The sequence below is a fragment of the Syzygium oleosum genome, unplaced genomic scaffold (assembly GCF_021117445.2).
Source record: "Syzygium oleosum isolate NSW1041296 unplaced genomic scaffold, Sole_v2.1 Sole_v2.52, whole genome shotgun sequence".
Lineage (NCBI taxonomy): Eukaryota > Viridiplantae > Streptophyta > Magnoliopsida > Myrtales > Myrtaceae > Syzygium > Syzygium oleosum.
Genome location: NW_026607536.1, coordinates 497,881 through 520,244, shown reverse-complemented (window position 1 = coordinate 520,244; position 22,364 = coordinate 497,881). Strand labels below are relative to the sequence as shown.

At 39.8% G+C, this 22,364-nt stretch overlaps 4 protein-coding genes across 5 annotated transcripts; 2 read left to right on the top strand and 2 right to left on the bottom strand.

The window, feature by feature from the left end:
* Positions 1 to 358: 358 nt before the first annotated feature.
* On the bottom strand, positions 359 to 9,181 carry LOC115679632 (phosphatidylinositol 4-phosphate 5-kinase 8-like). Of its 2 annotated transcripts, none has more exons than XM_030603266.2 (9): positions 9,058 to 9,181; positions 7,599 to 8,681; positions 6,879 to 7,046; positions 5,539 to 5,704; positions 4,723 to 4,833; positions 4,439 to 4,626; positions 2,772 to 2,926; positions 1,560 to 1,728; positions 359 to 772 (listed from the first exon to the last, which is right to left on the bottom strand). In XM_030603266.2, exons 1-9 carry the CDS (start codon positions 9,072 to 9,074, stop codon positions 481 to 483), a joined length of 2,349 nt encoding a protein of 782 aa, XP_030459126.1. In that variant the 5' UTR covers positions 9,075 to 9,181; the 3' UTR covers positions 359 to 480. The 2 variants fall into 2 exon arrangements, with proteins under 2 accessions (XP_030459126.1, XP_030459128.1); XM_030603268.2 differs by lacking the exon at positions 9,058 to 9,181 and having other exon boundaries at positions 7,599 to 8,433; positions 8,511 to 8,652.
* Positions 9,182 to 11,506: 2,325 nt separating this feature from the next.
* Positions 11,507 to 16,598, bottom strand: LOC115679633 (probable serine/threonine-protein kinase At1g01540). The gene is made up of 9 exons (XM_056307365.1): positions 15,628 to 16,598; positions 15,016 to 15,143; positions 14,849 to 14,946; positions 14,073 to 14,611; positions 13,192 to 13,355; positions 12,953 to 13,020; positions 12,678 to 12,810; positions 12,227 to 12,373; positions 11,507 to 11,860 (listed from the first exon to the last, which is right to left on the bottom strand). Exons 1-9 carry the CDS (start codon positions 15,821 to 15,823, stop codon positions 11,813 to 11,815), a joined length of 1,521 nt encoding a protein of 506 aa, XP_056163340.1. The 5' UTR covers positions 15,824 to 16,598; the 3' UTR covers positions 11,507 to 11,812.
* Positions 16,599 to 16,603: 5 nt separating this feature from the next.
* LOC130136853 (disease resistance-like protein DSC1) lies at positions 16,604 to 19,434 on the top strand. Its single transcript, XM_056307364.1, has 4 exons — positions 16,604 to 16,728; positions 16,879 to 17,154; positions 17,249 to 18,277; positions 18,400 to 19,434. The coding sequence occupies exons 1-4, from the start codon at positions 16,627 to 16,629 to the stop codon at positions 18,952 to 18,954; spliced, it is 1,962 nt and encodes a 653-aa protein (XP_056163339.1). The 5' UTR covers positions 16,604 to 16,626; the 3' UTR covers positions 18,955 to 19,434.
* A 1,719-nt stretch (positions 19,435 to 21,153) lies between these two features.
* Positions 21,154 to 22,353, top strand: LOC115679634 (probable 3-hydroxyisobutyrate dehydrogenase-like 2, mitochondrial). Its single transcript, XM_030603272.2, has one exon. It carries the CDS (start codon positions 21,227 to 21,229, stop codon positions 22,151 to 22,153), a length of 927 nt encoding a protein of 308 aa, XP_030459132.1. The 5' UTR covers positions 21,154 to 21,226; the 3' UTR covers positions 22,154 to 22,353.
* The last annotated feature ends 11 nt before the right edge of the window (positions 22,354 to 22,364 follow it).

The window sequence follows — 22,364 nt, the reverse complement described above, 5'->3', positions numbered from 1 at the left end:
ATGTTCCAATTCACCGTCTCCAATTACCTCTTCAACTATAAATGCATTCCTTCAAATTGAAGTGCCTAGGAACATAAGCAGACACTTAACTACTTTCAATAGCAAATGAAGGTGTTCTAGTCCTGCAAATTTAACTTACGTACTGAAATTCTTGGGACAGCGGAAATCATATGAATTGCACATGAACTCGTGGACGAACAAAACTCGGACCGAAGCGGGGACAGTCAGCAAGGTATTTGAAAGACGCTTCTGATATTTAAGCTCATCAAAGTTAATCAGCTTCGATAATATGCTTCCGCTGTATAAGCACCTCCGACTTCTATCAGAATCTGATGAGCACCAGCATAAACTAAACGACTGTAAAAATCGTGAGACAGATTTACACGACGACTGAGAAAAAGAATAATGTTTACACTTCATTCTCAAGCAAAAGAAAAGCTATAGCTATCTCAGAGTTATGATACAGTGAGTCAAAACTGTCTATTGGTATCCTTCGTAGTTGGCGGGAAATACTCTCTCTAAGAAACTGATAAACCTCTTAGCATAGAGTTTGGGTTCAACAGCAGAAATCGACAGAGGATCAAACTGCAGTGACTTATAAGCATGCTCCATCTTTTTCTTCAGATTATATTCCTGCAATATGTCAATAATGCCCATATACAGAACTACGTCATAAACCTCAAGAAGTTCAATTTCTGCTGAATCAACCTCATCTTGTATAAGCTTGTGGTTGGCTTGAGCTGGCATGTTAACTCCCAGCTGCACACGCAACCTATGTCAAAAATCAAGCACTTTAGCTATAAGCCTGCTGCTTTGCCATTATAGCCACTCTGTTGGAATAAAGACTACCCAATGACAGGGAAATTAACCAGAACCAAGCAGGAGAGAATAAAAGGAAGATGCACTACGTTATGGACATGATAGAAGAACACAAAGCAGCTTATGATGAACATATCAATAGCAGTAACAAGAGCAATTGATTGAAATAAAGGAAAAGAATGACAATATGCAGAGACATAGTCAGGCCAAAAAATTTGATGCAGAAAAGAGTATCCTTCAAAGAAATGAGCAGGAATAGGATGAGTAATTTTCATATCAATGCACTAGCTGCCTGTAGTCTTCAATTGCATGCTATTCCCCATGAACTTAGGGGCATCGACCGCTTTGCAAGCAATTTCATGATCCCAACTGGAAATTAATAAAGAACAACAAAGGGTGCATAGGAGCTTGAGAATAAATTCCAGGACCTGAATTTCCAACAACACTTAGATTGGATTAAGACAAGCTAAAAGCAGAAATGTCAGAGCAGAGTGGGATGTTATTTGGACATCAATTACAAGCCAAGGGCAACCAGTACGGTGGGCACTAACAGGAGCAATGCATGAAAACCGGAATGGTTGCCAAATCAAACTGCAACGAGGAGTTTATTCCCAACACATTCTGGAAATAAGGATTTTTTTTTTTGGTCGAAAGAAATAAGGATTTGAATGGCCTTAATTTATGTCAAAATAAAACAGTGAGAATTTCATAAAAAGGGAAGCTCGTTGGGTAGAAGCTACCTTGCAGTACCAGGAAGTAAAAGATCAACTTCCTTGTCACCCACAGAAAATGCTCTCAGAGTACTTCCTCTGCTATGGGGACCAGGTGTTGTGCTAACACAGTTCGGTTCATGTGTAACCAGAAGTAGACCCTTCGAAGGTATCAGGAGTTCCCCTTGTGATGTTGGACCTAGAAGAAAATGAATGTGAGCTGCATACTATCTGATGATGCAAAAATCGAAGCTGAGATACTGTGATAGATGTTCATGCAAAATAGTGATATTTAGGTGAGGCAATCAAGAGCGATCTATCATAAGATATCTTCAAGGTAAAAAAATGTAAATCTTAACAAATAAGAATCAGTCTCACATCAAGACATTTCAGCTAACATAACCTGCTCAAGACAGTCTGGTTCACCATGTTATCCTAGGAAGAACTTCAGTCACAAAGCCTTACGTGCTGAACTGTGCACCTCTCAAAGCTTCTATCCTTGAGGTTTTGAAAAAAAATTCCCGCACTAATTCAACAGGAAATAAGCATCTCTGACATGTATTTCAGCGAGATTCATGCAATGCAACTTCAGTTGCAGCTTTTCATCCAACATTCCCTCATCAGTCCGCTCAACTCATAAAGAATGTTATAAACATGTTTGGATAGACTTTTACTTTTCGATTTTCGCTTAATCTAAATCTTGTGACAAACACACTTCGCTTTTTAAAAGCCTGAAACACCTGAAACTTCCACAATTTATGAATACTAATGCGTAGATTTATGTATAATTATTTAATAATATTTTGAAATGTAGATAATGTTTAAGTTTGGAGAGAAAGCAAAAGGTTGTTTTTTACTGTTTCAAAAACACAAACAAACTGTATCATAACTAAAAAACTACATGGCCCGGAAAAAGACAAGAATCAGAATCGATCTGTCATTCCCAGACTAAGATTGCCCACGCCGAGTTTTCACATTAATTATGAATAATAGGGTGATGATACGCAACAAACAAAAATCAATCACCAAATGCATCCAGAAGCCCCATAAAAATTCATATCATCCAAGCAACAGAACAATACAACAACTACAAAATCAACCCATGACTTGACATGAAAAGGTGTTAAAGGCTCAGGCAAAGAAACATCATGTATTACAAATTCTGACAGGAGCCCATCGAAGCATTGTTTGCAAGCTTGCTAGAATTAGCAACGTTAATTGATAGCAAATGGTAATACCAACCATTGCAAGTGGAAGAACTCTCTTCATTCACCATTGCATTGCCTGGATTTAAGAGGGCCTTCAATTGCTCAGGGGCTCTAAAATGCAATCCCAGCAAAAGGCTATAATCGATGATTTGTTGAGATTCCAAAAACATGCAGTCTAGCGAAATTTGTCTGCACATAAAAGAATCCTGCTTGTTGATTAGAAAAAACATGAAGTCACCTAGATCTAACTGAGACTGCAATTTTGTCCCACCATTAAGTCCCAAAACTTTATGCAAAAGAAAATGTTAAACCTAGTTAGTTAGGCACTAAGAACATAAAACAGAGCTCAGAATGTTTAGAGACGAACAACAAAGCTGCAAAAAGTGGATATAACCTAAACATAAAAAATCAGAAAGGGAATCGCCAATCATCCTAAGTGTATGCTTAGTGAGAAGGGAATCTACCTGTTTATCCAAAAAAAAATAAGTGAAAAACCAAATACAAGGGAATGTATCTAAAACAGAAGCTCACACAACAACTGAAAATCCTCCAAACATATCAGTTTTTAATCATAAGGAAGTGAGACATTACTTTATACCTTGACTATAATTTATGCCAGGTCAGGAGTATCCACATAAACTCCGAACATTTAATCAACTTCGTTGAAGTCTTTGCATAGAGAGTGTACATTTGACCAATCAGCATAGTACATTCAATGACACTCTCACCTCACTTATAGGATGCCAAAATCTAGAAGTGAATGCAGCAAGAAAAGGGTATTAGTTAAGAATATCCACAGAGCCTGATACAGGAGGCAAACAAATTTCTAAACATGACTATTGTTCATACCTAACTTGGCTTTGACCAAACATAAAACCCTTAAAAGGAGAGACCTCAAATTCCAAGCTTCCAACTGAACTTTGGGGATAAAATACACAAGGTTTGTGCATTGTCAAGGATTAAGATCAAGTTGGTTAAGATTATGAATTATTCCCTCATTTATCAATGATTGTCAGAGCACTATCATCATCCTCTATACACAGACTACTCGACTCATACTATATAACAAGCTAATTATATGCGTATAGAAGAGGACAACCAAGTCATGAACAGAATGTATTAAACCCTAAAATTATTCTTGTATCCATGTCTATGCTACTATGGCCATAGATGATCTTCAAACTTCAAAGGGAGGATTGCATTAAATGCAAAAAGAAAAAAGAACTTAAAGGTGATTGACAGTGTTTTTTTTTTTTGGTCAGGATTGACAGTGTTTATGCTATGCTATTATGCCCAAACATGTTACTTTTCTTCCTGAAATATAGCGTTAAAATGCAAAATTCAATAAATTACTAGAAATTAAACTTAACAACCCCAAATTTCATAAAATCAATGTCTGCACTGACTTCCACTTACTAATACAACCTGAGATGATCATGTGTGGGGGCTAGCTCATTTCAATTTTCTAACAGTTGGAAGGGTTTAGTATTTTACAGTCATTTGTTAATGTCAACCTGGGCCTGTTGGGCCAAAATTTACCAATTTGTGGGACTCCCAATCAGAGTAGGCATCAGTAATAATGAGGATGCATCTTTGTTTCTTTCTTTCCTTTTCATTTTGACAAACCACAACCTAACTGTTAAGGTAGAACATGTAAATAATGGCAGTCATTGACCAATACAATAGCAAATCAGTACTTACTTGAAAAGTGCCTCTCGCAATAATTTGTCCATATGAAACTCATAAGCAAGATCAAGATCTTTCAATGTGGTATTCTCATTAATTTTGTCTTTGTGTGTAAATCTTCCCAAAGATGAACCCTTCAGATCGTAACGTCGATGAATTCGCAATTCAGTGCAGAACATGTTCCCCATAACCACAAACCTTACCTGGAAACAGGAACATGAAGTTAAATGGACATAGACCTACATGCATAAGGGGTAGAGTTAATAATGACAAGTTACTGCAACCTAGATTGTGAGTACCTTCCTTCCACCCTTCAGCTTTATGCGATGGAGACCAAAAAATTTGGTAATAAGAGTATTTTCATGATTTCCTACATGACGGTAATAGTGCGGCAGCATCTTCAGAAGAACCTATCCAGCAATAAAAGAAACCCGTATGTCAAGCTCCTACCTAACCTTCCCCTTGATAATTTCTGGTTTTGTTCCCTTTGATTAGTGATTACATGGATCAGTATCATGCTCAAAACACGTTCTTTTTCATCTTTATAATATCATGTCTAATAACAATGTTTTGTTTGTTATTTTCTTCTCTGATAGATAAGTGTAGAAGTTGATTTTATTTTCTTCATACGAGGGATGGAAATGTTATCTTTTGAAACTTGGAATCTGGACTAATCAGAACCTTTTTGTGGCCTATATCACTTCAAAGCTTCTAAGTTAGCAATTGGCAGTTTTATTTAAATGCTCAAGTTTATCAAGAAAACCTTAATATAGTATTATCTTCACTAGCTTATAAAAAGCCAACCTACAATGGCTTTATCAAGCAAAGATTTGATGTCCAGACGGCTAGATTAAGCATTAGGCTACTGATGTGGCAATGCAAATTCATTGATGAGGGACATAAATCACACAATCATGTGGAAATAAGTCCTTATTCAAAGCATAATATTTGTAATCAGAGTGTGGTTATAATGCTTTCCTGATAAAGCAGTGGATTGTACAAAATAAACCATCCCAGCAGCACATTTTATTCTATGATATATGCCATGAGTTAAGGGTCATATGACAAATTGATGATATAGCAAAGAATTTATAAATAAACTTTGCTCCTCAAACCTTCAGCTCGGACTTTTTCAATGTCTTGATCACAAATCTACCGTCATGAGAGAGATAAAAAATGCTGCCACTTTTTCCTGGAGAAGACAGTTCAGTAAGACCATCGTCACCACAAATGGACATCATGTACTCAGCAGCATCTAGCTTGAACATCTCCCTCAAATTCCTGAGATATAATTTGGAGATTACCGAAAGAACTATTTAAAATGAAGTTATAAGCATTTAAAGTACAACGAGATGTTTATTAGTATTTGAACGTAACAATGCAGGTGATGGACTGGTGATAACTTCAACTTTTGGCCCTGTCAAAGAACACATATAGTACTGGCTAATAAGCAATTCTCTCATCTAAGTATGAATATCAATATCACAAGTGTCCTGTACGCTAGGCTCTATTTCATCGGATATAAACTTCATGTCTCAATTTATATGGTGCAGACATCTGATAAAGCTGTACTTATTCAAGTAAAACAGTAGGAAAAAAAAGGAGAGTTTTAACATTTTGATTAAAAAAAAAGCTAATAAATACCACCCAGAAGAAAAATGCAATTGTTGTTCCATATATCTCAGATTTGAGCGAAAACTTTCTAGTTTCAAGCTGGAAAAGTAAACTATTTGGTTGGGAGTTTTTTTCTGGCTCCCCAGATTGTCTCAATAAATTTATGAGACCTATAATTTTACCAATTACCTTGACCTTCCCATTGTGTAAGTAGAATACCATCATCTAAATAATTACCGCCTTGTAGGTTAATATACTGTTGCCTTTAAATAAAGAAATATAACTCAAGTTGATCTACAATTTCTAATAATTTGAAAGCCAAGCCGAAGAAAAGATATTCTAGCTTGTCTATTCCCTTATTGAACAAATAAGCTTACAAAGACGATCAGCTAATTTGATCAATTATGTTCAATTACTACCCATTATCAACATCGATTTTATCTAATACTTCACGATCTCCCAACTAAACAATTAAGATATATATGTAACAGAAACAGATTTCATGAAGGGCAACTCCACATTACCCTCCCGCGGCAAAATTCTGAGAAACCCCACTATGGGAGGTCCTTGTATTTCAAATTGGTAAAACTAAAAAATTCTTGCAATTTGATTATCCGACAAATTCAAGTGCAAAAAAAAACATCTCATACAACTTCACATTCGCATTGTTGTTCACAAGAGCTTAAGTGCTTGACCAATTCTAACAAATCAGAGAAACATCAACTTAGACCTTAATTACCAAACTGCAGTAACCCTTCTACTGAAGGATGCAGTTTCCACACAAATCCAATAACACAGGAAGGATGCTTACTTTTAGCAAGTGCATAATATTGATGCATACCTGAAAACCATCGGGCAGTAGTCTTTCCAATAGAAATCAATGGAATAATGCGGAGGCGTAAACTGAGAGCCCTTTTTAGGGAAATACATCCTTATCCTGGCTCGCTCTCCAAAATCGGAAGACCGAACTTCACGCCTGGGGACTGGTGTGATCTTGCCGACAGTGTATCTAGGGGTTCCAATTTAAACCAAGAAGGTCGAATAAGAAGGTAAAGCAAACTTGAAGCAAGCCTTATGAAAGGATAGACAATAAAAGCTTCAAAATTTTATTTTACATTAATTGACCGAATATGGTAAAATCGAAATACCAACAAATACTTTACCTCAGCAAATGTCAAATCAGCACAGCATAACCCTACCAACAAAGGAAAACTAAGCACAGCAAATGATAGGCAGCTACTCCACTTCTCATGATTTGTAGTTAGAAAAGTGATTAAGGAGCACTAAGGTTTTTTATGCCATCTTCAGCACAACCACTATGCTAAAATGTCAAGCTTTCAGGCATTATAATCAGCTTTCACCGCAAGCACTTGAGGGGGAGTGAAGAGCTCAACAAACATCTCTTCCCTTCCCTCATCTTGAAAGCAGAATTTAACTTTCCGATAGCGAACGTGATAATGAAAAAAATTTACTATCAAAGTATAACTATAAGAAGGACACAAAAATGGATTGCTATCTTCTATATGCTAAGTACGACAGTTAAGCTTTAAGTATCAATCACCTGATACCCAGTTGCAGATTAAGCTTCAAATAGTAGCTCCGGTCGCCTAGAGGCATATCCATGCATGGCCTCTTTTTTGACTCTTTCCCATGAAATTTATTTTTCTGTTTAGTTTTGTGCATCAGTTCTTCATAATTTCTAATTCTCTCTAAAATCAGGACTCCTTGCATGTATTCACGTTCATAAACTAAAGAACTGCCATCCTGCATTTTATCTTGTCTCTCCTCGGGGACTTCTGGAACTTGAGATGATGACTCCTGAGAAACAAGTTCCCTCTCAGGATCTAAAAGACTCCAGTTTTCATCTAAAGACATAGCCCTACTTGAAATTCGACCTGAATTTCTCAATAGTCCACCCATCGAAACTTTTTCAGAATAACTCCGATTGATGAACGTTTTTGGAGCCGTAGATTCCTCAAAAGCCAAAGACGAACTGTGAGGTGACAAATTTTTTCCCTTGTCGTTGTAACCCCCACTACACCATTTTTTTAGAGATGGATGCTTGCTTCCAGCGGGATAATATGTTCCTTTCCCATCCTTTAGACCCCTACTCCATGTTCCGAAATAATAAGCCCCATCCGCAAATCTGTATATTCCTGACCCATGTCTTAACCCATTCAACCAAAAGCCATTGTAGAGATCACCGTTTACCCATTTCATTATCCCTCTGCCCCACATTTTACCAACTTTCCAGTTTCCAACATAAGTATTGCCACTATTCCAGGTATACCTACCGCTGCCTTCGTGTACCCCTTCTTTCCACATACCTTCATACATGTCTGAATTGCCGTACTCCTTCCTTCCAACACCATGCTGAATATTCATCCTCCAGGCTCCTGTATAAACAGATCCATCACGTTCAGTAAAGGTCCCATGTCCATGAAGATAACCCCCAGAGATATCACCCTCGTACCTCACTCCAGATGGCCAAAAGATTTTCCCTTTCCCAGTCATTTTCCCTAACTCCCAGTCACCCTCATAAACTGTTTGATCCAACCAAGTATATCTTCCCTTCCCGTGGGGAAGTGTTCCCTTGAAATCACCATAGTATACATCTCCATTGGATAAAACCTTTTGGTCCAGCCTGTAAAGCATCATGAGTTCCCATGTTAAAGATATACTAGCACATATTCACAGCCTTTAACTGTTTCCATTTAAATAAATCTAAGCTAGCAGTAATGTGTATTAACTTTTAACTACATAACTAATTCTATCAGGACACATTCTTCTCTAGTCTTGGCACAAAGTTATGCTCCGGGGTGAAGTTTTCAAGGGAAGGTGACAGACAAAATGAGGCATTAAATAGAGTCTAAGGGAAAAAGGTTATTCTTACAACTAGCTAGGACTAGACCATAAAAAGATGGAGATGATAACGTGATTTTCCTAAGCTGCAAGCTATCATATCGATCTTATTACCCACAAGAAGAAGAACGCAAAAGGCATTTACTAACAAAACTTACCCTTCATTGTTCTCCATGGGGCTTGGATAATACCAGGTCTATCATACACAGATGACACAACAGGATAATCCCATCTGCTCCTTTTTGCTTCGAGCAAATAAGTTGGGCATACGGAAACTGTCAGGTGTGCCTACACAAAAAGGCCACACTCGTTTTAAGATGCTAACATGCATGCTAATGTTAACATTACCCACATTTGCATATCCTACAACAACATAAGAATATGGTACCAAATCTTCACGATGCTAGCACCTGCCATGATCTAACATCTGTCCAACTAAACAATTCTTTTGGCTGCAAAACATATGACGCTTCCTTCAGCCATCATGACAGCCTCCTCCCACTCGAGCCAAACACTCCTTGTCAAAGAATAAGCTGTGCCAAAGTTACCATATACCAACCACACTACAACCAAGACTACGCACAATCCTCCACCACTGTCCCGTATTCATGAAACTAAAACGAAAGCTTACATACTAATATCCATCTTCAAGCAACTTATTGCAACTTTATATAATGAGAAGACTGCAAACTATTTCGGCCTCACTTTTCCACTGGGATCCACATTACCAAAACCCACCAAGGAAACAAACAAAAAAAGAAAATAAGGCGGCGATGAAAGCAAGCTGATAAAGATTCACTCAAATCCGAACAGGACCGTTCGAATGGCCTGTTGACATTACACCGCCACTCAAGGATCCATTTTTTTGGGGCACGAGCTAGGACTGTACAATCAAGAACCGGTGCAGTCCCGGCAAAAGGAAGAAGAAAGCAGGGAAAAAGTTTCTACCCCCACAAATCGAACAGAGCGACGAGCACGAACGCTCCTCACAGATGACAGAAATGGGGCTTATTTGCTCTCTCGCGAACGGAACAATCGTCGGAACAAGATGCTCGGACAAATAAAAACGGAAACTTTAATTAAAAGTCCACTCCGAGCTCAACAAGTCGATGCTTTTCTCCAAAGCCGACAACGTCCCAAGATCCTTCGCTTGCTTTGCCACTCCGCCCCTTTCCCTTTCTCTCTCTCTCTCTCTCTCTCTCTCTCTGCAGAATGCTTTCTCGTTTTCTATTCAGTCTCCGCTGGAGAACAAGAATCAAACAGTGAGCACGGGGGGGGGTAGGAGGACGAGGACGAGGACGAGGACGACATCATCAATCACTGTTGCCACACGTCAGACAGAGACCCCCGCGTGGCCCCACCACCTGCTCTGGCCCGAGATTCTGATCCGACGGTAGACAGCGAGGGAATATCAGTGGGGCCCCAGCGGGAATGGCCGTAATTGGGCCGGGCGCACAGGAAAGATTCGGACGAAGCCGTAGGGGATCGCTTTTGCGGTGTGGGAGTGGCGGGCGTCTGGAAGGGCATAAAGCGAGAAGAAGATGATGACGAGTTAAAGAAAGGTATAATAATAATAATAATAATAATTATTATTATTAAGAAACCAAAAAAGGATTATTTGATGATTATAAACAGCTCACATTACGTGGAATATCTTGTTGCTTTCCCTCCGGCCACGAGGTCACGTGGGGAAAATTCAAATAACGTGTCTTGATTAATTATGTGTCTCCTCTCTTCATAATTATATAATTTCTAGTGATCTTTTGGGGAAAAAAATTGTAATTTTATTCTTATTCGGTAACGCAAGAGATGTAAAATGTCGATGCGGTAAATTATAGTGCGTACATTAGTGAGTCGCGTTGAAAGATCTAGAGAGAGATAATTGCACATATTTTTTGTGACGTATTTTTAAAGCATAGACATGAAAGTCAATTGCGCATTGGCTGACTTATAATCAAAGTTGTGAGAGTCTCATTGATTGATTGATTGATTGATTTTTTTCAAGGACTCATCTTATGTAATCACTTTATGAGTTGCGTTTCTCACGGATTTTTCATATGAGTCGAAGCTCGACGTGGTGACTTGAGAGAGGAAAAGCCGACATGTCCGATTGCGATCTCTAATTGACTTAGGCGGACGTCCCATTTTTCATCGGAATCAATTTACAGGGTATACACTATGTGCACCATCGGAAAAGATAATTGGGAATAAATCGAGCATGTCCTTTTTTATTTTTTGGTCGAAAAGCATGTCCTAATTCAAAGGGTCATATTCAAAATATTCCGGCAGCGTAACATGGACTTTCAGCTTTTGGAATTCGGAAGGTTCTGATTCTTCGCAACTTTAGGCCCATCATGTCACAGTACATCACCATTGAATTCAACCATCCAAGCCAGGTACGTGGTTAAAGCAAACAAAAAAAGAAAAACTTGAGCTCATAGAGGAGTTGATACATCTGCAGAATTTACAAAGGGGCTTGCAAGAATATCTTGACGCTTCTAAAATGTGGAAGTTTATGGACCCGCGCTATAAAGAAGTCACATTTCGTACGCCCAAGGGTAACGTTAGAATCTAATCTTCACAAAGTAGAAGAACAAAAGAATCGTAAAAAGGTAAGCTTTAGCGTTTGATTTGATGAGCCAGGATCGTTGAATAGCATACAAGTTCCATAAGAATTGCAAGAATGCCCTGGAGATGAGAGCAAAGGGAAAGAAAGAAGTGGTGATTCTCATCTTTGTTATTACATGACAAGAGCAATTTGTTTTTCTTGATTTGGAGCAAAGGTTCATCCAAATCAATCCTGCCCCCAATAGGGTTCCTGTTTATCTTCTAAATAGGACCAGTCATTGATCGTAGTTACACTCACGAGAATTTGTTGACACAGAGACACATGTAGACTTCTTCCGAGAAATCCTAACAACCGGGTCTTGCAATCTCATGACCTCGAACCACGGCTAAAACCTGCAATGTTTCACTAGTCATTGGTTCTTCCGAAGATAGTATGATTGCAGAGGCTACGATGCTGTGTCCGATTAGTGATTCCGCCCAATGGTGCAGAAGAACTACCAAATGATTAAGCTAAAACAGTCTTTACAAAACTATTACAGCATTGGGTTATTTGAACTTCTGAAACAATTACATATTGCCAACTCGTCGCTACTTTGGCAGTCAGTTCATGTCGATGTCATTCACATACAGAACAAATGTAAGACAAAAAGAAATACCATGGTTCTACCTATTCTCTGTGAAAAAAACACATAATTTGACTTTAGAAATGAAGGAAATTGGAGATCTAAAGATAATTTTGTCCATGAATGTAGATTTTACCTCACTCATGGAGATTCTGCGATTTAAATCTTGCAGGCAGAGCAAAGCAGCTTGAGCCATATGGTGGATTAATCTATCATCAGTAGTATCTGTCAGTCTCGGATCTCTGACTTCACTCAGAGAACCTTTTTCTATTGCCGGTAAAGCCTGGTTTCCAACAAAACAAAGCATAAATAGAGATTAAGCCTGGTTTCTTGTTTCAGATGTCTTTGTGTATAAATAGACAAAAGCAACAGGATTAGAAGATTAAGTCAGGCTCTTTAATCTGGAAAGATAATGAAAAAGCCATCCCCTCCATAATACTAAAGTCTACTTAGACTCTTCTTTCTTAAGGAAAAATGTGATTATCAGCACAAATTACCAGAAAGTATGACGAAAATTAAAAATTTGTCAACATTATGCCAAGGAGCAAGAAAATATCTATTTGCCTGAAGCAGCTCAACCATCTCACCCAGTCAATGAGATCCTCCTTGTCGGGGTCCAGAGAACATCGGGCACTCCTTCCTGTTATGAGCTCCAACAGGAAAATCCCATAGTCATGCACATCGATAGCAATGCCATCATCTTCTTGCAAGTTCAGGCAGCTTCAAACAACCAAAAGTAATATATTAAACGCTAGACTGCGTGGTCACCCAACGACCTCTATGTGATTGTTGATATACAAGTGCTACATCAATAACCCCAAGAAAGTATTAGAGACTAAAATGCTTTTACAAGGACACTTACTGAGTCAATGATTGATTATCTCCGGGAGAACCGTCCTTGAGGCACTTGGCAGTCATGAAGTTTGCAAGCTTGAAGAGGAAAAAAGTAATGTGTCTATGACTAATAAAAATTGTTGGGAGAGAAACAGACCTTTTAAAACAGCTTCTGAAACTTATCTAGTCTCATTGCAAGTTCAGCCCATGTCAGTTACAATTGAGTGGAAGCCAGTGCTCAACTTACTGAATAATGGTACTACTCACCATTGCAGAGCCACCAAGAGGATAGATGACATTACTGGAACAGACAGAGAGATGCACGATCAGTCCATCAACACATTGCTCGTGAAGATAGCGTAAACATGCACCTATTTCCACCGCTATGTACCATCTTGCTTTCCATAGTATTTTTTCGGCCAAATCGTCATCTAAATCAAGTAGAATTAGAGCATATGTAAGACTCACGGGGAACACAGGCTTTCAAACCTGCAATTAAGGAAAAAAAAGAAAAGAGATGTGTGGAATATAATCTCATCTATCTGTAGCAAGATCAATAGGCATTACAAAAGCCTTTTAAAAGCAGTGATGGGAGAATCTCAGATAAGTGATCTCATCAGCTATCACTCTCACGGTTCAAAATTCAAACGGAAGCTCTACAGCTTATTAGAGAGCAAAAACAGACAAAGGGGACAGAAACCATAGCCAAGCTGGGCCGGCTGCATAGTTACTCTTACAGTGTGTCAAAATAGAATTGTCTATTGGCTGCAATTATGCTCAATTCAGGTGTAGACTACAGAAAACATAACGTGCACTGATAGAAATAGTACATCCAAATCAAGGGAAAAAACTGATTTAACAGAGCAGAAGTAAATACATAATCAGCCATTGCCACCCTTACTTGATCCTCGTACAGAGCCAGAGACTGAAGTTCCTTAGCTAAATTTTCCAATGTTTTGCCAACTCCATAATCGCCGACGTCACTATGGTTACATGCTCTCATCAAACAGGAATTTGGACTATTGGAGATGGGGAGCCATGCAAGCAATTATAATCATTAAACAAGGCCACAAAGTTCTAAAGCACATGCACATGCCAAAAAGTTTTACAAGAGCAAGAAATAATTAGAGTGAGGAATACGCTCTTACTTTGCAAGTTGATTTCTAAAGTACCCATAAAGGGGAAGTCGAAGAGCAAGAACATGGAAGAACCCGTGAAGCAGTACCCAACAATATTCAAGATATTCCGGTGGCGTACACGGGAAAGGATCCTCAGCATCGACCAAAAACGCTCATCATTTTGCGAGAAACAATTTACCAGGACAGGTGTTTCCTGAAATTGTCCTTGATACACTTTTACATTATCTTGCGTTTGCACAATATTCTCCTCGGAAAAACCACTGGTTATCACTTCAAGCTCACTCTGAGTAAAATATCGAGGAAAGCCAGTTCTCCATGCGAGTGGGTACCAACAGCAGGTCTTAGGTGGAGGTGTTATGGACTTCTCTTCCTGGTCATCTGTAATAGGTTCATTGGAGAGAAGTGCATCATCAACCCGTCTATGCTTCAAAGAACTTTTCTGCAGGATTACTTTCGATGGCATTAAAGTCACCACATCTTTGCCCTTGACTAGCGCAAGATTGCAGCACACATGCGCATATATGTAGGTTTTGTCTTTCTTGAGATGGCTGTCAACAGTGAGAAGAAACAAGCTTGACAAATCAGCTGAGGTATTTCAATGAAATACGTAAATCGTTGCACAAGACGAAATAGCAAATAAGCAGATCATAAAAATACTGTGGAAACCAACATTCTTCAAAGGCTGAGATAATTCCTTTTTTGAGGAGTATATACAACATCAGTCGCAAGACAATTTGGAATGATCCTAATCTTCAGCTTAAGAGAGAGAAAGCATCGAGAGAGACCTGTCTAAGATGATCCAACAAGTATTACAGCTCTGTGCTTCGTCAACTGTTACTTTTCTTGGACATAATCCAGCAGCAATTTTACTTTCCAATTTCACCTGCACAAGGAAAGCTCTATGCCTACTCAGTGGCGTTTTCTTCTTACTGCAAATTAAATTGTCTCTAACCTCATTTTTCTTGCAGTGCCGATAAAATGGCTGGAGACAACTCTTGTATTCATCCCTCTTTCTGGCAATCTCTTCCTCAAGCTCCGTGGGATCCACTTCCCCTTCTCCTAAGCGCTCTAGTTTTTCCCCTGCAAAAATTATTGACTATGTTTACCTTACTGAGGGAACGTGAAGATATAATGTTGTTCTGCGACCTTCAAAACCTTACAATATTAATGGAACAACAGGAACGACGTCGAGGATATCAATGAATGACACCAGGACACATACACTTCTTTTAGTCCTTCTTAACAGTTTAAGCTGCTTGTGGGTGATCGACAATGCACCCAGTTTAAACACCTTGAAAATTTAAATTGGTCAGATTTCGATGATAAAAACATGGTTATGGGACTAAGGGATAGTTTTTTCCATAAAAACAAAAAGGCAGACCAGAACTTTTTTGTGCAGGTGAGAGGTAGGTGATTCCAGCATCGCAAAAGAGAAATTCTTCCGCAGTGTAATTGGGCCGCTGAAATGGTGTTGGACAAAAAATCACGTGGAGAGCTAAAACTACGCAAATTATCTCAAACCAATATGCATTATACGTAAATTAAGGGTGTGGTTACTGGTTACCCATGTGAAAAGGAAAGCAGGAAGCTCGCTTGCCAATCTCGCAGAGGAGGCCAAGAACAAGAACAGTGTGCCCTCGTCGGGCGACGTGCCTGAGAGCCCATTCAATAGCATGGACGTTCCCTCTGCTCCTGTTGGCGTCCATCACCACCATCACCGTTTCCCCAGGAGACGAAGAATCGTCGGCTTCCAAACCCATCTTGTTGGAATCGATCTTCTCTGTTCCTCTGGACACACACTCGTCGTCGGCTTAGGATGGGGAATTCGTGTAATTTGAGAAGGGAAATTCATAGTTTAACTCGCCTAATAGAAACTAAGAGAGAGTGAGAACCAAGGTTTTCTCCACTTCGATATGGACCAAGAATTCTTGCTCTGTTAATTTCAAGAACGATGACACATTCTCAATATGACAGAAATGAGGGAGCCTTGGCAACCTTCGCGTTGGCAAAGACAAAAAGATGGGTGCTTTGTCCGTTCTGCTTCGAGGCAGTGGGAATAGGGACAAGAAGAAGACTCCACAAAATATTTCATGGTAGCCTTTCAACTTCTTGGCTTTTCAACTTCCTGTGAAAAGAAGTCTCTTCGCTTTACTACTCTCGGCCCGCATTTCTTACTTGAATTTCGCTAACTGCGTCAAGTAGCTACGTATTATGGTGGTTATGAACTTATTCGTGCCCATATTGAGGCTTGTAAAAATGAGATCGCAATGGACAAGTATGATCACACTGATTATCCAAGGAGCGGTACCAGCAAGTCAGATCACTTGGCCGAAAATAGGAACCAACAACTTACTGCGGCAGACTTCACTTTCTTGCCACACGAAGGACATTAAAATGCTAGCAAGGGAGTCGACTTGTATTTGAAACACATAAATCGGGTCATCGAGTTGCCCAGGCATCCAATGCATTAGCATAAGTTTACTGAACACCGACATAATCTTTATGAACATTTTCCTTAGTAGAATAACTATTGGCAAAAGTAATGCACGACTTACTGTAAGAGATGGGGAGGGAAATTGTACGCAAAGAGTCCCCGAGCAATCCTGGTGAACGCAGCCGATTATGGTACTCGGAAGACATCATTGATGTTCTGACAGAAAATTTGGTATGTCTCTCATGCAAAGTCCTCATTATTTCAGTCATTAACCGTTCTATTTCTTCTTAGAAAAAACCAAACAGAATGGCATTTGATTTCGTTGAGTAGGTTTCAGCATGCCAGTGAACCTTCTGACTAAGCCATGAATTTGCTTTTTAGGGAACAAATAAAGTGGAAGCCATAAAACTAGTTTTGCCTGAAACAGAAGAGGTATACTTGAATGCCAAAGCCTTCAAAAGGATGAGAAGGCTCAGAGTGCTCATAATTCATAATGCATATGTATCAGGAGACTTTGACCATCTCTCCAACAATTTGAGATGGGTTGATTGGGAGGGATATCCCTTACCGTCTCTGCCAGCCAATTTTCATCCAAAGAAACTTGTAGGCCTCTTCATGCCAAACAGCCACATCAAGGATTTGGGTCAAGGATACAAGGTTGAAAACTTACTTCTTTGAAGTTTTCTTCATTCATTTTAACAATGACTTTTGGAGCCAAGCTGATCCCTTTTTGTCTTTTTTGCTTATACAGATTTTTAAGAACTTAAAGCACATGAGTTTTGAAGGTTCTGGATTCCTGACAGAGATCCCTGACTTCTCTGTGCTCCCCAATCTTGAGTCCTTGATTCTCACTTGTTGCACGAGTTTACTTGAGGTTCGTGACTCCGTTGGCCTTCTTGACAGGCTTGTAACTTTGAACCTTGAATATTGCTATAATCTAAGGAAGCTTCCTACCAACCTGAAGTTGAAATCACTCCAGACTCTTCTTCTAACCCGCTGTAGAAGACTCGAAACATTTCCCAACAACCTCGAAAATATGGAATCTTTGAAGGAACTTCGTTTGTCCAAGATTGCGATAAAGGAACTACCTTCTTCGATAGGAAATCTTGTGGGGCTAGAAGTATTGTGTATATCTGGCTGCAAGAAGCTTAAAGGGCTTCCGAGTGGAATTCATAAGCTATTACATCTGAAGCATCTTCTACTACGTAATTGCTTCGAACTCGGTAAATTCCTAGATAAAACTGAAGATAAATGGCAAGCACCAGAAACTTCTGATCGTATAAATGTTTCGACAAGTTGCATGGAGAGCAGAGAGCATCTGGTGTCCGTTCTTCGTGAAACAAAAAGCTTTCCCTTTGGTACTTCCCTTGATGGAAAATCCTTGCCGGAGTTTCCTTTTCTCCAATCTCTGGACCTTCGAAACTGCAATCTAACAGAAGTCAACTTCCTCATGAATATGTCTTGCATTTCAACCTTGGAGGAATTAGAGTTCTCATGGAACAATTTTGTCAAGCTTCCTGCATGGATCAGCGAACTTGCCAACTTACGGAAAGTCGAGTTAAATTTCTGCAGGCAGCTACAAGAAGTACCTATTCTTCCACCAAGCATTGAAAGTGTAAGTGCCATAGACTGCGAGTCATTAGAAGTATTTTCACAGCTATCAAACATGGCCAACTCCCATACCAAGGATTTTCCCCATGTCAAATCTATCAACCTCACCAACTGCCAGAGACTGGCTGAGAATTTGGGCGACACTGTTGCAAACATTCTTTTGAACCAGGTAAATCCCTCTCTCTCTCTCTCTCTCTCTCTCTCTCTCTCTCTCTCTCACACACACACACACACACACACACACCACCTACTAGGCAGCATGTTAAAAATCTAAGGGGTTCTTCTTTTCAGGATCCCACATTCAGCCTTACTTTGCCAGGTTGTGAGATTCCAGAATGGTTCAAGTATCAAACCAAGAATGGTTTCTTCTATTTTCAAGTGCCTGAGCTTCTATATGCTGAGCTGGTTGGTTTTGCTCTATGTGCTGTTGTTTCTGAATCTTTTACCTGCGAGCTTCAAGGTACTATCAACGGGGAATTAGTAATTAAGGGTGTGGAGAACTTCATCTCACTGAAGTCAGATCATTTATGGTTGCTGTATTTTCCATGTCCAGTAGTTAAGGCCTGGGAAGGTTGCAATTACATAGAATTCTCCCTTGAAGCGATAGATGCTGTGGACTCTTCAATAGAAAAATTTATAACGAGATGCGGTCTTTTTCTGGAATTCAAACATGAGGAAAAATTAAACTGGACACTGGAAAACAACATCATATCAGCAACTCATTATCCAGAGGTAATTTATGATGAAGATAGTGAGGAATCAATGGGAAGTGCTGATAAGCACACTGAGGAGACCGATGCTGGGGGGGAATATGAGGATGATTCAGAGGACCAGCAAAGAGGATAGCAAGGCAAAGTCATCATGTTAAGTAGTCTACGATAATACTTCAGAATACAGTGAGGAAGGACTAGAAAAATGTACAAACAATGCTTCGTTGTGAAGAAGCGGAGAAATATTCTATAGCAGCAACATTCTATTAGCTTTCTCGATTGACTTTGTCATCTCAGTTCCAGTAAGAACTTGTCGAGACTCGAGATTCCATTTGAAAATCTTGTGTATACTGAATCTCCTCCTACCTCCCTGTTACGCATTCAATGCTATATGTCCATGTTAAAATGGCCAGTAGCACCTTGACTGTCATATACTGCATTCTGCATTCCAAATAATTTACAGAAGTTCTAACGCTAAGAAGAGGGCGACACTACTTTCCTGATAAGATCACTCCATCTTCTTGCACAGTGTGTCTCAAGCGTTGTTTACTTACTTTTAGGGATTCTTTTCTTCTCCTTTCCATTGCACATCAAATTAGACCAAGGACTTCTTTCTCATTTTGATTTAACTTGTTGGCATCCCAGTTAAACCGCTCTGAAAGTGAAGCTGGAGATTCATACCCATGTTGTTCACAAGGAATAATGATGACTAAGAGAACATAAACTTGTAGGCTTGTCACATTTTCCAGGAAGACAATATCTTTGTGGTTTCTTTCATCGAATTGGTTTCACCTTATGGGGAACTTCAGTACATATTATGAACCCTTTTGGCTAAAAAGCAAGATTCCTTCAATCACCTGGGAACCATTCGTTGAGGATAGATTTTTAGGTCAGCTCCTTGAATAGAGTCATCCCGCATTGAGCTACTTCAGTAAATAATGGGTCTTCAGGATAAACAGGTTATGAGACAGTAAAAACTCTAACGATGTGTTGAAGCATACTGGTTACGCGACAATAAAAGAGTCTCATGAGGTACATAATGCGTCCACAAAATCAAATTGATTATCGCCTTGTATTTAACTCAGGTACTTCAGTACAATCTCCAATAAGCGTCTCTCTGTTTAGGTGAGCACATCCGGGGAAACTTGGCATTTGTTTGGGAAAATGATTAAATATACAGTGTGGGCCCGGACTTTTAATTTATTAAACGTTATTCCTGAATTTTAGTCTAATGTGCAATAACGTCCTTGAACTTACAATTTGTTCAATGTGATCTCTCGACTTTTGGTACATGTTCAATTTAGTTCTTGAATTATATGAAAATGGGGTTAATTCCAAAAAAAAGCACCAACTTTAGGTCGAGGAACAATTCTGGCCCGAACTTTTTTTTGTTCCATAAAAAAACACCAACTTTAGGTCGAGGGACAATTCTGGCATGAACTTTTTTTTGTCCCATAAAAAAGCATCAACTTTAGGTCGAGGGACAATTCTGGCCCGAACTTTTTTTTGTCTCGTAAAAAAGCACAAACTTTCATTTAAATCCCAAATTTGGCCCCCCATTGACTTTCTGTCTGAAGTTACCCTTGTTTGAGAAAAAAAGTTATGGTGGTGAGCCTGACGAATCTCTTCCATGGCGTCTGTCGACGGACGGTGGTCTACAGCTTTAGATTACGACAAAACGACGAAGTTTGGCTAGAAAGATTTAATCTGGAGATATTTTTTACTTGCCGGTGAAGTGAAGGAGACGAACAGTTTCACCGTTATTCTTCAAGCTGTGGTTCAGAAAATAAGACAATGAATAATGCTTTAAATCCAGTCAGCAAGTCACGTGGATTTATTGCTAAGGTGGAATAGTCAAGTTGGAAAATCAATTGTTTTAAGTCAATAAGGGCCAGATTTGGGATTTAAGTGAAAGTTGGTGCTTTTTTACGGGCCAAAAAAAAGTTCAGGCCATAATTGTCCCTCGACCTAGAGTTGATGCTTTTTTATGGAACAAAAAAAAAGTTCTAGCCAAAATTATCCCTTGACCTAAAGCTGATGCTTTTTTTTTTGAATTAACCCTACGAAAATGTCCAATGTGATCACTAATTTAAGTTCAATGATAGTCCAAAGACTAGATTAAATATATACCAAAAATTCAGAAATTATATTAAATAAATTAAAAATACATGATCAATATTATATATTAAGATAAAACTTAGAAATCATAGTGAATAAATTAAAAATCCATATATCACGTTACATGTTTGGTCAAAGTAAATTCCGTGTCATTTTCCCTTTTTTCCTGCAGTGCTTTTCTTGGTTAAGTCCCGCACAGAGTCTGATGTGCTCGCTTTGGGATAGCCACAAAGGCAAAGCACCAGGTTCCCCCATATCCCCCAGTTCTCACTCTCTCCCGCTCCGTACTCATGGGAACTCCATACCCAACGCCCATCAACCCTGCGCAGACCCGCATCGGCTGGATCGGCATCGGCGTGATGGGAGCTTCCATGGCCGCTCGCTTGATCTCGGCCGGCTACGCTCTCACCATCTACTCTCGCAACCCTTCCAAAGCCCTCCCTCTCCAATCCCTTGGAGCCCTTCTCGTCGATTCCCCGCGTGATGTTGCTGCGCGCAGCGACGTTGTATTCACCATGGTGGGACATCCATCAGATGTTCGATCAATTGTCCTCGGCCCCAATGGCATTCTTTCCGGGTTGAACCCCGGAGGCGCGATCGTCGACACCACCAGCAGCCATCCCGACCTCGCCCGCGAGATCTTCAATGTTGCGCGAGGCCGGGATTGCTGGGCAATCGATGCGCCTGTGAGCGGGGGCGACATCGGCGCTAGAGATGGAAAGTTGGCTATTTTCGCCGGTGGTGATCATGGGGTTGTCGAGTGGCTGAGGCCCTTGTTTGACTGTATGGGTAAAGTCACTTACGTGGGGAAAGCTGGGTGTGGGCAGAGTTGCAAGATTGCTAATCAGATAATGGTGAGTGCTAATCTGTTGGGGTTGAGTGAAGGATTGGTTTTTGCGGAGCGGGCAGGGTTGGATGTGAGGCAGTTTGTAGATGCGGTCAGAGGCGGGGCCGCGGGCTCGATGGTGATGGAGTTGTTTGGGGATAGGATGATTGGGAAGGATTTCAGGCCGGGCGGGTTTGCGGAGTACATGGTGAAGGATTTGGGGATGGGTGTGGCTGTAGTGGAAGGAGGTAAGGATGAGAAGGTGGTTGTTTTGCCCGGAGCTGCACAGTGCAAGCAGCTGTTCTCCGGAATGGTGGCTAATGGAGATGGTCATCTGGGGACTCAAGGTCTTATTAGTTTTATTCAGAGGATCAATGGGATTGGCAGGTAAAATGAAGACATTATCCAAGTATGCGGCTTGCCTTATGGCCTCCGATCATATCCGACTTGTATTTCCAATAACCGCCTATGGTTAACTGATCTTGGGACATTGATGCATCCTATTTTTTAGTGTGGGATAGTGCTTGTTTGTGTATGTTGTGCAAAAAGGAAAGTGGAGTAATTTTTCATCTATAAAACTGTGTTTTTTGCGCGATGCCCCT

Bases quoted from the DNA above. Each gene is read 5' to 3' on its own strand.
- LOC115679634 (XM_030603272.2), top strand. From the start codon at position 21,227: ATGGGAACTCCATACCCAACGCCCATCAACCCTGCGCAGACCCGCATC.
- LOC115679632 (XM_030603266.2), bottom strand. The intron at 4,627-4,722 runs GTACTCACAATC...TCCTGTTTCCAG, and splicing joins AGCTGAAGGGTGGAAGGAAG to GTAAGGTTTGTGGTTATGGG. The intron at 2,927-4,438 runs GTAAGTACTGAT...TTTTATGTGCAG, and splicing joins TTGCGAGAGGCACTTTTCAA to ACAAATTTCGCTAGACTGCA.
- LOC115679633 (XM_056307365.1), bottom strand. From the start codon at position 15,823: ATGGGTTTGGAAGCCGACGATTCTTCGTCTCCTGGGGAAACGGTGATG. The intron at 13,356-14,072 runs GTAAGAGCGTAT...TACTTGATTTAG, and splicing joins TTTAGAAATCAACTTGCAAA to ATGACGATTTGGCCGAAAAA. The intron at 11,861-12,226 runs GTAAAATCTACA...GAAACATTGCAG, and splicing joins GCAGAATCTCCATGAGTGAG to GTTTTAGCCGTGGTTCGAGG.
- LOC130136853 (XM_056307364.1), top strand. From the start codon at position 16,627: ATGGGGAGGGAAATTGTACGCAAAGAGTCCCCGAGCAATCCTGGTGAA. The intron at 17,155-17,248 runs GTTGAAAACTTA...TTGCTTATACAG, and splicing joins ATTTGGGTCAAGGATACAAG to ATTTTTAAGAACTTAAAGCA. The intron at 18,278-18,399 runs GTAAATCCCTCT...TCTTCTTTTCAG, and splicing joins CAAACATTCTTTTGAACCAG to GATCCCACATTCAGCCTTAC.